The 15479-nt window shown below is 39.3% G+C and overlaps 1 protein-coding gene across 16 annotated transcripts in view; it reads right to left on the reverse strand.

The window, feature by feature from the left end:
- Positions 1 to 13300: 13300 nt before the first annotated feature.
- The window catches only part of EIF4G3 (eukaryotic translation initiation factor 4 gamma 3), a 315623-nt gene continuing 313444 nt past the window's right edge, over positions 13301 to 15479 (reverse strand). For 13 of the 16 annotated variants that reach the window (XM_069479456.1, XM_069479454.1, XM_069479448.1 and 10 more), the window contains one exon: positions 13450 to 14485. In XM_069479456.1, the coding sequence (XP_069335557.1) occupies positions 14304 to 14485 (182 nt within the window). In that variant the 3' untranslated portion in view covers positions 13450 to 14303. Of the gene's footprint in view, positions 14486 to 15479 lie in introns of all 16 variants that reach the window. The other 3 variants (XM_069479450.1, XM_069479452.1, XM_069479445.1) reach the window with 2 other exon arrangements.

Raw genomic sequence — 15479 nt, forward strand, 5'->3', positions numbered from 1 at the left:
TGGCGGCGGGTAACGTATAAAGGGAAATAACGCCAGAATTGCGGCGAAGGTCACAGCAGCTGACCGGTACTCAAATACATGTGCCAGTCTTTCTAGAGACTTAATAAATCCATTTAAGCACGTAGTAGCCCAGTCCTTTGGCCCTGCCGTTAGCGTTATAACTAAGTCTCACCAGCTTTACCAGCCATAGTCATCTACTCCATTAGTTCAAATTTAATCCCCACCACCAAAAATTTCTTACAACACTACCAATTCCTCGGTGCGCTCATGTCATATTCAAGCTGTTCAGAAGGGGTTTGGGTCATTTTGTGCCATTATCGTCATTCTCATTTCATTTGTTCTTATCAACGTTTCTGTTGTCACCCCTTTAAAAGACTCTATTCCATTTTTTTGTATTCATACATTTAAAACACAGTACTTCATTTACCCTAAAATGTTTTTAGCCCTATCACATGGAAGAAGCCGACCCAGATAAGAGTAAACTGGGAGATTTTTCCTTCTCCACAGATTTTTGCTTAAAAAAAAAAAAAAATCTTGTTGTTCATAACATGTACACCCAAGAAGGAAATCCCAGCAACACAAATTTTCCTCAAGAGCGTACCCACATACACAACCATGCACTAGGCTACTTGATGAAGACTGAAGTTGTAAGTTTTCTACTTATAAACAGATTTGAAATTTTTGTTGTAAATGTGTATTGGTGAAAGCATTTTACTTCTCCTGAAGGTAATATCTGGCCAGTTTTGATTTTTATACCTAGTTCATCTCACTTGGCTTTCTTTGAGCTAAACTAGTAAAAGGATCATTCAATTGTGTTTTGTAATTACATGATCTTTGTTGTACCCTTTACTTAAGGGTAAATGGGCTACATTGGTGGGAAGACCCATCTTGGCAAGTTTAGGAGAGCAGGTCAGCTCTTAAGGAGTATATGGACATGGTTGCCATCAAAGAGTGGGCTTCCAGGTACCAGGAAGACCCTCTCACTCAGAGACCTTACACTGATACCAAAGTCCCTGAAGATCCACCATTCAGAAATTCATTCCTTTGGTTTAATCTTTGCACTCTATATAGCACTTTTTTTTTTGTTTTTTTTTTTTTTTATTTTTTAGAGACACGGTCTTGCTATATTGGCCAGGCTGGTCTTGAAGTCCTGGGCTTAAGCAATCCTCCTGCCTTAGTCTATCCAGTAACTGGGACTACAGGCATGAGCCACCATGCCCAACCCTCCTTCTATAGCACTTTTTAAATGATAATTGAGAATTTATAGTTTTAACTTCTTTCTGTTTGACAGAAATCAGAAGATTAAGAATCCTGGGGTCTGACTAGGGGAAAAGCTTCCAGGGGGAGAAAGGAGTAAATAAGGAGCAGTCTGTGATGACTTCACAATTCTGTCCAGGGCCATCCATTCCCAGGGAGTCCCTCTCTAGGGAGTCCCTGAAACATGAGGAAACACAGGGGTTTGTGAACTAGAAAAGTGTTAAGAAGTCGTCCCAATGTAACCATATCATCTCTAATTTTCAACAGAAACACTTTTTCAGAAGCCAAATCCCTTTTGAAACTTTAACATAAGCAAGCTTTGCAGACATCACAGCCTGTTGTCAAGGCAATAGATTGGTTATTTTTTCTATTCCTCAAATTTAAAGCTATGTGATACTTAAGTCTGTTAGGCTGAAAGGTTTTGTATAGAAAAGCAAAGTAGGTGACTTTGGAATGTTAGGTATAAGGATGGAGAAAGCTGAAGCAACTGCACAGTCTAAGAATGTTCCAGACCAGAGCTATAAAATTGCAGTCACTGGGCTGAGCACTGAAAGATACTGTACCTATTTTACTTACATTCCACCTTGTGTTAACAAGGAGAGGTTTGTAGAATTATTCTTCCCCTCCCGCCCCCTCCCACAAAAACCTGAAAACAAATGTAAAAGAGCTATAGCACTTGAAGAATAATTCTTGATTGGCTGGTGGGGAGAGGAGGTTCCTGTTCCTAGCAGGGTTGATCTTTATTCTTCCCATGAATCATGGCTGAAAATTGCAATTTCATGCAGAAGTAACCAAAAACCAGGCCAGGGCTTGGATCTCCTCAGAATATATGGCCTTGGCTGGCTTGGGGATTACTTGACTTTTCTGGTTTCCAGCTGGAAAGATTGGAAATAGCTCTCAATTTACCTGCAGCTTGGGAAGGGATGACAAAAGAATTAATTTATACTACTTAGCAAAAAATGGAAGCTGATAAAAATATTTAATGTTATTCCCCCACTCCCAATGATTTTGTCTCTTATTGTTTGTAGTTTTACCTGGTGCCAAGATGCTGGCTTGGAGGTAAGGAACATCCTGGATCCGCCCCTGCCAATGTTGCACTTTCCTCTATTCACTCTGAGCAATAGTTTTAACTCCACTTAGCCCAGTAGTCATCCAGCTATTGAACTTTTTCTTAAATTCTGGCAAATTCTGAATTGTGAAACACATCTAGACCCAACAGTTTTAGATAAAGGATCGTGAACCAGTACAGTAATCCCCCCTTATCTGCGGGGGATACGTTTCAAGACCCCCAGTGAATGCCTGAAACCCAGGAAACCCTATATATACTGTTTTCCCCTATACATACATACCTATGATAAAGTTTAATTGATAAATTAGGCACAGTATGAGATTAATAATAAGTAGTAAAATAGAGCAATTATAATAATGTACTATAACAAAGTTATATGAATGTCATCTCTCTCAAAATATCTTAATATTTTTGGACTGTGGTTGACCATGGGCAACCGAAACCTCGGAAAGCTAACCTGTGTGTAAGGGGGGTACTGCTGGATAGAAAAACCAAACCAAGTTCACAAAATATTTACCCTAGGATGTATTCATATGTTCTATTTTTTTTTTTTTTTAACGCTGGTTGTAATCCATTAATTTTGCCATTCTCAGTTTGAGAACCTCTATCCTCGGTGTCAGCAGCCTTTTAGTGTTCAACGGGAATCCACATTTCGACCCACAACTCTTACCTGCGGGGTCTGAAAAGTATGCCAAAAGTTTACTATCATTTTGATGATAAAAGTTTTAAATTATAACAGTTATCCTTTAGTTTGTAGCATCTGACAAATTGGGTAGAGTTACAGTTCAGCCCTCAAGGGAACAAAAACATTTGGGAATGTTATTATGGTATCTGGTATCTTTCAGTAGGGAGTAGACTCTAGAACCAAGGTAACTAAGGTACTTTGTTCTGCCATGTCCAGGAAAACAAGAGGACTTGCTTTCAAAGCCTGTTTTCATGTCAGGTGCTTGGACTCCTATATGTATGTCTTGCCTTTTCAATGTCAGAGGCAAGACAACTATTTTAGACCTGTAGTCCCCAACCCTCAGTCTGCATACCAGTCCCCAGCCTGTTAGGGACCAGGCAGCAGAGCTTGCCACCCCGCCCCCGATGGAAACACTGTCTTCCATGAAACTTGGGAACTGGGCGGTGGTGGGGGTGGCAGGTGAGCGAGGGAAGCTTCATCTGTATTGTATTTACCGCCGCTCCCCATTGCTCCTATCGCTGCCTGAGCTCCGCCCCACCCCACCCCCGTCCGTGGAAAAATTGTCTTCCAGTGTTCTATTAAATGGGTCCCTGGTGCCAAAAAAGGTTGGAGACTGCTGTTCTAGACAGACTGAAGAGACCCCATTTGCCGGGTTTATTAAAAGCAGAATATACCCATTTTGTTTTGACTGTGTAAAATGAAGCAAAAGTGCCACCAGCACTGTTCTTCTCTTTCCATTCTTACTTTGCGGCTTTACAGGCAAATCTTTGCAGGAAGATGCCTGGAGGGCAACCAGGTCTGTGATGATGGCCACAGATGAGAGTGCAGGTCAGTTAAGTGACAACCAAGTGACCAACTGTCCCAGTTTATCCACTGTGGGGAAGTTGGGGGGGTGGTTAGTGGGAGGTGGGACTTTCAGTTTTCAAACCAGGTAAGTCCCAGCAAACTGAGTTGGTCACCCTAAGAAACCTTTTCTTTGTAGATACAGGGAAGTTTGAGAAAATTTAAGTTTAAAAGGGAAGACTTTTTTTCAATAAAACCCAGTTGGCCAGGTGCAGTAGCTCATGCCTATAATCCTAGCACTCTGGGAGGTCAAAGTGGGAAGATTGCTTGAGGCCAGGAGTTTGAGACCAGCCTGAGCAAGAGCGAGACCCCATCTCTACAAAAAAATAGAGAAATTAGCCAGGTGTAGTGGCACTTGCTTGTAGTCCCAGCTACTCGGGAGGCTGAGGCAGGATGATGCCTTGAGCCCAGGAGTTTGAGGTTGCAGTGAGCTAAGATGAGGCCACTGTACTCTAGCCTGGGTGGCAGAGCAAGAATCTGTCTCAAAAAATAAAAACAAACAAAACCACCAGTAATTTAAAGGAAAACATGAGTCAAAATCTGTGATTGGAAACAAGACAGAATTTTAAAAATCAGAATCATGAAATTGGATCCATTTATTTAAAAAGTAAATGAAAGGAGAAAAAGTTCCAAAAAGAAGGTGATGGAAAGGATCCTTTCCTTTTATAAAACAAAGTGAAACTGCATGGTAATGGGAAAATGGAATCTTTTTGAAAACCAGAAACATTGGTTCTGAGTGGTCTTAAAACATTTGCACAAGGCTGTAAAAGTTTCAACCATCCAAACTTTGCAAAGAGTAGCATAATTCTTGAGAACCATGCATGTCAAGACCCAAGATGGTCAGTTCAACTCTTAAAATTCACATTAGTGACATTGCTGCTCTTCCCAATAGATAAAACATTTTGACCCTACACGATGACGTTCAAATTTAACCTACTTTTTAATTTTTTTTTGGTCTCTGCTTTGTATTTCGCTGGTTGAGTCTGTGACACTTAAAAAAAACCAAAGTTAGTCTAACCAGCTAGCAAGCTAGTTTGGTATAGCTGCCTCTTTACTATTTTAGTTGGCATTGCCTACATTAGGAACAAGGCCAGAGCTGGATGTGACAGAACATTTTTAAGTACTTGATATTTTTAGGAGTTTATTATGGTTTTGTAGCAAAAACTAGTTGTTTTCTTTCTTTCTAGGTAGGGCAATGTGTAACTTGAAAAGGACACTAAGCACTAGTCCTTGTACCAAAAAAGAAAGAAAGAAAAAAAAAAGGATTCTGCAATGTCTTATGGAATTCCAGAAAAAGTAAAAGGTAAAAGCCTCTGTTCCCCAGGTCTGTTATCAGCCAGAATAGAAGCCTGAGACTTCATCGTATATGCTAGGGAAAATCAATTAAAAAAATTTGGACAATATGAAGAATATTAAGAAATGTGGGTAGGCAAACCATGATCTACAGTTCTGAAGATAGTGTAGTCTAATTGTACGTGGCTAACTATGACAGGTTGTGGAGTGTGGTAGGAAAAGAACACTGGACACAGGCAGGAAGTGCCCCAGGTATTCCAGGCAGAATCCTGGGCACTTTATCTGATCTCCCTTTAATTCCTCATGACAATCCTACGACATAGATGGTGTTATCCTTATTTTATAGATGATGAAACTGAGGTTTAAACAACCCAGGCAGAGCTATACTAATGCCACAATTTTTCCAATTCCAGTGCTCCAAATGGTATATCCACCATACCATTTTCCCCAAAGTGTGGTGGTAGGAGAGAATATTTTTTGGAAAACACTGCCTCCCAGAAAACCAAGTCCAAGTCTTGGCTCTGACACTTGCTAGGCGCGTGACTTCTGTGACACTCATTTCCCTACTTGCTAAAAGCAGTAACAACTTAAATATGTTACAAGCTTGGTATGAAAACCAAATGAGATGCCACCTGCATTGCTTAGCAAATTACAAAGTGTTTTAACATATATTATTTCATTGATACTGTGCTGTAGGAAGGGTTTATTGGTTCTGTACTATAGATAAGAAAACAAAAGCTTAAAGGTTCTAAAAGCAGTACTTATTTTAGTTAGCTTTTTAAAGAGCATTATAAACTGTGGCAGGGATGTGTAATACTTCTAGGCAGTTGTTCTTAAACTTCAGCATGCCCAAGAATCATCTGAAGAGCTTGCTGAAAGTGGTTTCTTGAGCTCCTTCCATCTCTTCAGATTCTGTTTTAGTAGGTTGGGGTCTGTGCAGCTGCAGTCTAATGATCTCACAGGTGCTGCTGGTCCAAGACCTGCTCTTTGGATAACCCTGATGTTAGATATAACCGGTCACTCCAAAGAGCCTGCAGTTATTCCAATACACAGTGTGGCTAAATTTGTGATTTGGAAATGATTAAAAGTACTGTCATTCCTTTTGCTGAGTGAGAACTTATCTAAAAACAATACCAACTAAGTTTGGTCTCTAGTGAATGCTACTAAATGAGAAGTATAAGGGAACTTTCAAAAAGTTCTGTCCCATTTGTCCAGAAAAAGTTTGTCTGGATTAATTTGTCACTGACCATGTTCAAATTCAACTTCTGCATGTGACAATGAACACTCACCATACTCTGCCACCATTTCTTCATTCTTCAAATACACCATGCATCCCCCCCGGCAAAGATTTTGCACACTTGATCTCCTCTACTTGAACCTACCTTCTTAACTACTCAATTCTTCAGATTTCTGTTTAAAATTCTCCTTCTAAGGGCATTCTCTAATCCTCCAGTTTACGTAGGGTCCCCATTATATGCTCTCTTAGCACTGTTTTCAAAATCAGTGCCATTTGTAGTTCCTTATTTGTCCAACACCTTGCAGTTAAAATATATTTCTGAATTACCTGAAAATACTATTCTCTCAACTGTTACTTTCACCACTCCAAAGTGGTCTCAACCCTGGGTTATATTAGGATCACCTAGGGAACTTTAAAAAAAAAAAAAGTGATGCCCAGGTATCACCCCAGAGATTGTGAAATAATTAGTCTGGGGTGGGGTCCCAGAATTTTTTTTCTTTTCTATTTTCCTGGTGTCCTGGCGCTGGTTGATATGGATTTGCATTTTTAAAAGCTCTCCAGGTGATTCTAAACTGCAGCAAATGCCGAATACCATTTATTCTATGTTCTAGAAGTAGTTAAGGTAGGACAGCTATTTGAACTGCAGCAAAGATAGTCCTAGGACTTCAGGTCAGAGGACATATATTTATGAAGTAAATATGCCAGAAGGATCAGAAAGGGAATAGTGGTAGTATTAATACAAGTTCAACTGATGGTGGTTTGTTTTGAAATTTTCATAAATTCACAATATTCTTATTTCTTTGAAAAGTTTAATATCCTATTATTACCAAAACCGTATTTCTTTTTTAAGCTTGGTAAGCAGTATTTAAAGTGATCCTGGACGTGCTCATATGGTTGGCAAGAGTGACCCCTTTCTACAGAAGGCAGGAGGCCCATACAAGTGGGTGTTCAAATAACCAGTGAACAGCAGATTTGTGCATTACAGCACATATCTCCCGATTCTAGATCTCTTTCCACTATACCACACAACAACTTCCTGTATGAACTCTTGGTATCTACCTGGATAACATTTCCCCCCCAGTTGGTTCCCCTGATGGCCTAATTCATTTATTTTAAATCTTTTATGTTTTCTAAATAAAGTCACTTAAGGCTCTACATTTAACTAATAGTACTACTTTCACTGCATCTCAAATTTTGATATGCAGTACTTTTATTGTCAATTAACTTCTAGTTATTTCATGGTTCCATTATTTTACTGAGTTTGTCACCCAGGTAACTTTTTTTTTTTTTTGAGACAGGGTCTAGCTCTGCCACCCAGGCTGGAGTGCAGTGGCCTCATCATAGTTCACCTCAAACTCCTGGGCTCAAGACATACTCCTGCCTCAGTCTCCCAAGTAGCTGGGACTACAGGTGCGAACTACCATGCCCAGATAATTTTTCTGTTTTTTGTGGAGATGGCGGTCTCACTCTTGCTCAGGCTAGTCTCGAACTCCTGGGTTCAAGCAATCCTTCTGCCTCGACCTCTCAAAAGTGCTAGGATTATAGGCATGAGTTACCAGGCCCGGCCCCAGGTAACATTTTAACATTGCTCTGTATGGTAGGCTCTGAATATTAATAGCTAAGAGAATGTTAAAAGAAATCATCATAATGAGGAAAAAGAGAGTGAACAGTTCTAATCTTTCTCTCTTGTTATGTAAGATGAGCAAATACATGACTGGACTAACTTTAGGCTTGAGTATAGTTGGGTACTGTAGAATCTAAAAGTCATAGTATTCCATGTGACAGTGGCTTACTCACCTGGCAAGATCTCACCTTCAGTAAAAAATGGAGTTTAAAATGTTGGCAGACCAAGAAGCTGAGATACCCCAGTAGCAACAAGCTAACCCAATACCCAGATCTTGGTTTCTAAATATCATTCTTTACAAACCAGGGCTCCTTGTAGAAATAGCTGATTTTAGGACCAGGGCAGGGAAACACCAGATATGTCTGTCTCATCTTGTAATGTCAGAAAGTAAGTGCTCTAAAAACAAAAGGATGCGGGGACATCAAGGGACACATCAGACAACTTGAAAGAGCTCCCAAAGGCCAAAGCTGGAGCAATTTGAACAATAAAATAATGTGGTATTAGGTTATATAATTCAAAGTATAAAATATACATGATTACATACTGATATTATATATGTGTACACACACACACACACACACATATGACTGAATAAAGAAACAAATGGAAAGAAGAGATAAATCTTCCTTTCAGGAGAATTCCAAATAATCTCAGTGGGTACTTTTCACTCTAGGAAGGAAGCAGAGCTTAATTCTCTCTTACTCCCATCTCCATCGTGGGCTGGACTTAGGGAATGGCTTTCAAATAGACCAGAGTAAGAAAGAGGGAAAAGAAAAGCAACTTAAGAATGGAGAAAACTGGCAAACACTATCTTAAGCAAGTAGTCGAGGTTTACATCACCAGTGATGTCATGTGGGTATCATGCACCTGCTGATATATGAGAACAGCATTTCATTTATGTGGTTTTTTTTTTTAACCCCAAATCCATAACCCCAGTTTAATCATGAGAAAAACACCAGACAAACCCAAATTTAGGGACATTCTACAAAATACCTCACCATGACTCCTCAAAATTGTCAAGGTCATGAAAAAACAAAGGCCAAAAAACTGTCAAAGGCCAGAGGACACTGAGGAGACATGATGACTAAATGCAGTGTGACATCCTGGACTGCATTCAGGACCAGAAAAAAGACTGGTGAAAATCCAAATAGTCTGGAGTTTCGATAACAGCAACATACCAATGCTGGTTTCTTCGTTTTGACCAATGTCCTATGGTAATACGAGATGTTGGGGGATCTGGGTGAGGGATATATGGAACTCTGTGAAATGTGCAACTTTTCTGTAAGTCAAAAATTATTTCAAAACATTAAAACACATTTGGCACATGATTCTCTATGACTTATTTTTTTTAAATGCTTACTGGTTTATTATAAAGGATGCTACAAGGATACAGATGAAGAGATGCATAGGGCGAGGTATGGGGGAAGGGTGCAGAGCTTCCATGCCCTCCCCAGGTGCGCCACCCTCCGGGAACCTCCACGTGTTCAGCTATCCAGATGTAGCTTATTTCTTTGATATTTAAATCATTTAATGACTTGTTGATAAAGTGATTTGTTTTTGTCCCCAAACTAATAGATTATCATTTTTTCCTTTGAGGGACATACGTGATATTTGATACCAGTGGGCATGTGGTGTTCTCTCTCCCTAAACCACTGAAGGATATGGAGACCTATAGCTTAAGCTTACTGAATAGAAAAGGCCATCTTACTTAAATCCAATAAACTGGGACCAACCAGTGGTACAGGCTGTTTTAATGCATTGCTATCCCTTACGGAGCAATTTTTCTCTCATGACAAGAAAGCAGCCTCAAGCTGTTGAATAAATAGACACTGTGTCCAAATGTGCCTCAATGAAGAGGACAAATAAAATTTCAGACTCCCAGTGAAGCTATATGTTAACTTTTCTTTTCTAGGGTACATTGTAGTAGCCTCTCATTCATACAGGAATTTCAATCCCAAGGAGAACCACTCAAGTAGCAAGAAATGAGAGGTCAAATGACCACACCCTAGTTGCCAGGGCTGGGATGTCAGGCATCCCAGGTCATATACATCAAGTTCACAGAATGACAAAAGGACATTCTCAGGAACTTGTTCAGAAGTAGCTAAGGGTTGTAAAAAATACTGCCATGTTATATCAAAACAAATTACACTTAAAAAATAAAAACTTAAAGAGAAAAATCAGGGCCTCATCTGTCAGGTCTCTGAGGTTGCAAACACTGTGAAGTTGATCATTTGCCAAATGATGACTGGAGGTCAAAGCAAAAAGCAACACATGATTTCATTTATACGAAATATCTAGAACAGGCAAATCCATAGAAACAAAAAGTAGATTAGCGGTTCTCCAGGGCTGAGGAGAGTGGGAAAGGAAGAGAGACTGCTAACAGGAATGGGATTTCATTTTGGGGTGACGAAAATGACATGAAATTAGATCGTGGTGATGTTTGCACAGTTGTGGATATACTAAAAACTACTGAATTGTACACTCTACAAAGGTGAATTTTAGTGTGGAATTACATGTCAACAGGGACAAAATGCAAACTTAATGCAAAATGTTACTCTCTACAAAATGGAGAATATGGAAGTAAGCGCCAATGGCATGGTCAAAATTGAAAAACTGGATCCTAGGCCAGGCATGGTGGCTCACGTCTATAGTCCGAGCACTCTGGAGGCCCAGGCGGGAGGATTCCTTGAGCTCAGGAGTTCAAGACCAGCCTGAGCAAGAGCGAGACCCCATCTCTACTAAACACAGAAAAATTAGCTGGTGTGGTAGCACACACCTGAGGTCCCAGCTTAAGTGAGTCCAGGAGTCTGAGGTTGCTGTGAGCTAGGTTGATGCCATGGCACTCTACTCAGGGCAACAGAGTGAGACTCTGTCTCAAAAAATAAATAAATAAATAAATAAATAAAGAGAAAGAAAAACTGGATCCTTTTTTTTTAATTTTTAGAATAAATTGAGTAACGAAAACACAGAATTAGATACTAGTAGCCTAAGATCTTTTTTCCCCTCTAGAATCCTTTTGACTTGAATGGAGTCATTTGAAACAAAAAGATATTATGTCAAAAATGTCCAAATGATATGTTGTTTGGAGAGTGGTTCTAAAGCTGTGGTTGAATTTAATTGTTCCAAATGGCCTAGAATACATTTTAAAACATAAAGGCAAAAATCAAATCAAAGATCTGCCAGACTAACGAGGGGCAGCGTGTTACCCTCTGGCTTTCTGTTTTAATGAAGAATACAAACTGCATGAGAGCAGACTCCTTCGGTCCCTGCTATCCTCTCCCCATGTAGTGCATAGTAAATTTTCGGTTCCGGTGGGGGTGTGGAACCTGCGGCCTTCTGATTTCAAGACTATTCTTTTTTAAGCACCAAAGGATGCAAGAAAAGCTTTATCTTTCTCTGCTAAACTCTGTAGTAAAAGGATTTGTTATGTAAAACTCAAATTCAGTCAAAAGGCCACACTTAAGGACCTAGAAGGCCTCACGTGGCCTCACGTCCGCAGATTCCCTACCCCTGGAAGAATATGAGTTCATTTTGAAAATTGACATCATGTTCCTTTACTAGACAAGACAAAATGTTCATTTAAATTACTGAATAGTCCTAAGTTAGAATACAGGCATGACCACCTTAATTAATGAACCAAAAGAGGCACTGGACCTGCTCTCAAATTTGAAATGCGTGCAAGAGCTTTTGCTACAGCATGAAGGAATGCATACACACCAACGCTGGCAATGTTGCTTATTACTTTAAAACAAAAATCACCCAACCCTGCTTTCCAGTAAGAAGACTGTGAAGAGGATAATAATCATGACAGTGTTTTGCAGTTGATATTAGTAGGATCAATTATCTCACTTTGCTCATATTTTGCAACCCTTCTAATCTTATTGAACATTCCATGTATACAGCAACAAGATACCCAAAGGTTATTTTGAAGTCTCTTCATCAAACTTCATGTTATAGGTGAGATTTCAAACAGTATTTCTATTATCATACTACAGATGTTTGTATCTTAAGATTTTTTTTAACCCTAGTATTTTTTTTTAATACTTCTCTCTCTCTCTTCTGTTCCTTATGCTTGTCCCTATCTAAAATATTGATGAGCAGGTCATCTCTACTATCTGAAACTCTTTCTGGTTAGATCCCTGCAAAAAACAGTCACTGATTCCAAAGAGGCGGTCATCACCTGGCCTTCCCCAAACTCCCCATCCCTCACCCTCGTGAATGCTGCCAACACCTTCTAAAAACCTCTATCACTCAGAGATTCCTGGATCCGCATCCTCTGCACTTTGGTTCTGGGGGCTGTTAAAACTCAGTTTGTCACAGAACCAGGCTGCATCTTCCGACTGAGGGTTCGCAGGCAAAGCCTGCAGCCAGACCCCAAAACAGCTTTTTAGGACCCATCTTTTATGACAGATGCTGTCACATGCCTGTCAAAAGACTTTCAGGACTTCATTCTTCAAGAATAGCTTCCTACCACTGAGAATGGAATCTGTGAGCTCATGTAGTGGGATCCCATATTGTGTTCAACTACATTTGAGAAAAACTTTATTGCTATGGAAAATTTTGTTCTTGCCAAGTCTTTTACAGTGGATATTTCTCCAGAGATGGAAGCCAGCAGAAATCTTTGGTTATCCAGATACAAAACACAAAGACTGTTTATTTGGGAGCAGCCTGGGTTTCTTCATAAATACATTCTGATAGCCCACAAACAACTGAAATGGAAACCCATCTGTAGAGACTGCAACTTCATCAAAGAGAAAAATAAAAAATAAAAAGCCCAGCACTCCAGTACCTATAGGAGAAACAAAGGACCGACAGAGGCCCACAGTTGGCTGTATACTCACCACAATGTCTTGAATGAAGCTGGAGTTGGGGAACAATGTGATTTTCACACATGGCATTGGTTTGGTTTTAAATCCCACCCCTACTTTTAAAAAAGCATAATATAGCTCTGCTTTTGTTCATTCTTTAGAAGACATCTTTGAGTTTCTTAAGCATTGTGGGCAATTGATGGAAGATTTTAAAACCAGTGGCAGTGGTAGTCTCAAAGCATATTAGTGCCCTGAGTCCTGATACATACGTGGAACACTAAGTTATTTAAAAAACTGCCCCTTGGGTTTGCTTTCACCTGAATGCATTTATAGTTTGTGTTGGAAACAAGTTTCTTCTCCACTCCCAGAGGGACATTCCCACCCAAGCACAGTGCCCTCCTTACCTACAAAGTAGCTTGCCTCTTCCGGCAGTAGAGACACAGACACACATATGTGCATGCTCGCACACACACACACACACACACACACACGCGCGCGCACGCACATGCACACACACACACACACGCGTGCGCTCCTCAGAAGTGATTTGGATTAGACAACAAATAGCCAGATAGCCTCCCAGGAATGGGCACACATATAGCAGCTGTCAAAAGGAGAAGTCACTTTACTTTCTTTTAAACTTGCAATGTTTGTCTTTATTTTGTTCTTTATATTTTGAATGTGAAAAGAAATAGTATTGAGTCAATTTCTTTTTCTTTTTGTTTTTTTTTTAAATATTTGTTCTATGTATTTACAAGCCTTAAAGTTGCTCTAAAGATTTCAAAAGTATTAAGAGTACTTTTCCCAGGGTAGCACTTTTTTTTTTTTAACAATTCTTGGAGTTCTCTGGTCCACAGCATTTCCTTCTGTTCCAAGGTTATGTATGTTTTGATTACTATTGTGATTTTTTTAATTTTCTGAAGCAAGCTGAGAGGCAGGCAGAAAGATTCGATGCCAAAAAAAAAATATATATATCTTTCTTACCTTGTTCACCCCAAACCTTCTCAAATCTGGACTAACTACTATGCCTTAAAACAAACGTGAGGTGCATCTGAAGGGGAGGGAAATTTATTTCTCTGCTTTTCTATTATACAAGTTGTTTACAGAAACTGCAAATTAAAAAATTACACTGGCATTTGCAGTCCTTAAAATAAATTAAAAGTTCTCAACTTTTTTTTTGCTAAACATGTTTTTTTTAAAGTATGAGTCCTTGTTTAAAAAGAAAAGATTAAAACAGAAAATATTTTCTATAAATAATATATGTATTTTGGTTTTAGTGCTCCCGCCCTCAGGTTTGAAGTTTACTTTTTTCCAGTACCTTTTTCCTCCATGATCACCTTTTTTTCTCTTTCCCCTCTCCCACTCGTGCACACGTGGGGGTTTCTGCGAGAATTGGCCTTGCTGCACTGTGATTGGCGAAGACGTGAAACTTTTTAAAAAAATACTTATATTGTTTTTCTTTTGTTTTGTTTTGTGTATTTGAAGTTTTAGTTATCTTCAGACTCCTCTTCTGCTTCCCGCAGCCACGTGAAGAATGCTGTGACAGATTTCAGGGCCACGCCCTTCCCATTCTGCTCCGCAGGGTCCTTGCTGCTCTCCCACTTGTAGAAAGCATCCTCGGAGATCACCTCCTCATCATATAGGCAATCAAAAAACATCCGTAGCAAATCTGCAAAGGGGTGAAAACAGATCTTAAGTTTTAGGGCACTGTGGTTGTGAGGAAAAACATGTATTTCTAAGTAAGTAAGTAATGAATGAACACACATTCATTCTCCCAGAGAAAAGCAATAATGACAATTTATCATACTTGCTCTTGATAGTAGTACAACTGTTTAAAGAAGAGGAAAAGAAGATTTAAGCAGTCTAAGTTATTTCTTACTCCTATTATTTTGTTAAATTTGAACTATTTTCTTATACTGGTGAAGCTGTTTCACATTATGTAGTTCTCAACCTAAACACTTCAAAAATTAAATAGAGCAATGTTTTACTTTCTTCTTTATATATTTCTGTATTGCTTGAAAGTTTACAGTATTATTTTTACAAATTTCTTGAGTAAAGGCAGGATATGCTTTTCCTCCCCTCTAATGTTGTATTTTAAAAATGAAAAGAGTAATCATTCACATGGAAAACATGGGCAAAGCTATCTCATTTGCATTTTATCCAGTGAAACTGCAGTTGTTATTTATTGTTTTAAATGTCCAAGTTGTCTCAGTAGTATTAATTCTCTGCTTTACTCTCACAGTGGAAACCTTGCTTATATTCTTCAAAAAAGAGAAAATTTGTAGAGCTATTAAGTCTCAATAGATGGTTTTATTTATATATAAATATATCTTATATAAATAAATAATTCCTTCATATAGGCTCTTTTTTTTTTTTTTTTTTTTTTTTTTGTTGAGACAGAGTCTCACTTTGTTGCCCAGGCTAGAGTGAGTGCCGTGGCGTCAGCTTAGCTCACAGCAACCTCAAACTCCTGGGCTTAAGCGATCCTACTGCCTCAGCCTCCCGAGTAGCTGGGACTACAGGCATGCGCCACTATGCCCGGCTAATTTTTTCTATATAGATTTTTAGGTGTCCATATAATGTCTTTCTATTTTTAGTAGAGACGGGGTCTCGCTCAGGCTGGTCTCGAACTCCTGACCTTGAGCAATCCACCCGCCTCGGCC

The sequence above is a fragment of the Eulemur rufifrons genome, chromosome 8, assembly GCF_041146395.1.
Source record: "Eulemur rufifrons isolate Redbay chromosome 8, OSU_ERuf_1, whole genome shotgun sequence".
Lineage (NCBI taxonomy): Eukaryota > Metazoa > Chordata > Mammalia > Primates > Lemuridae > Eulemur > Eulemur rufifrons.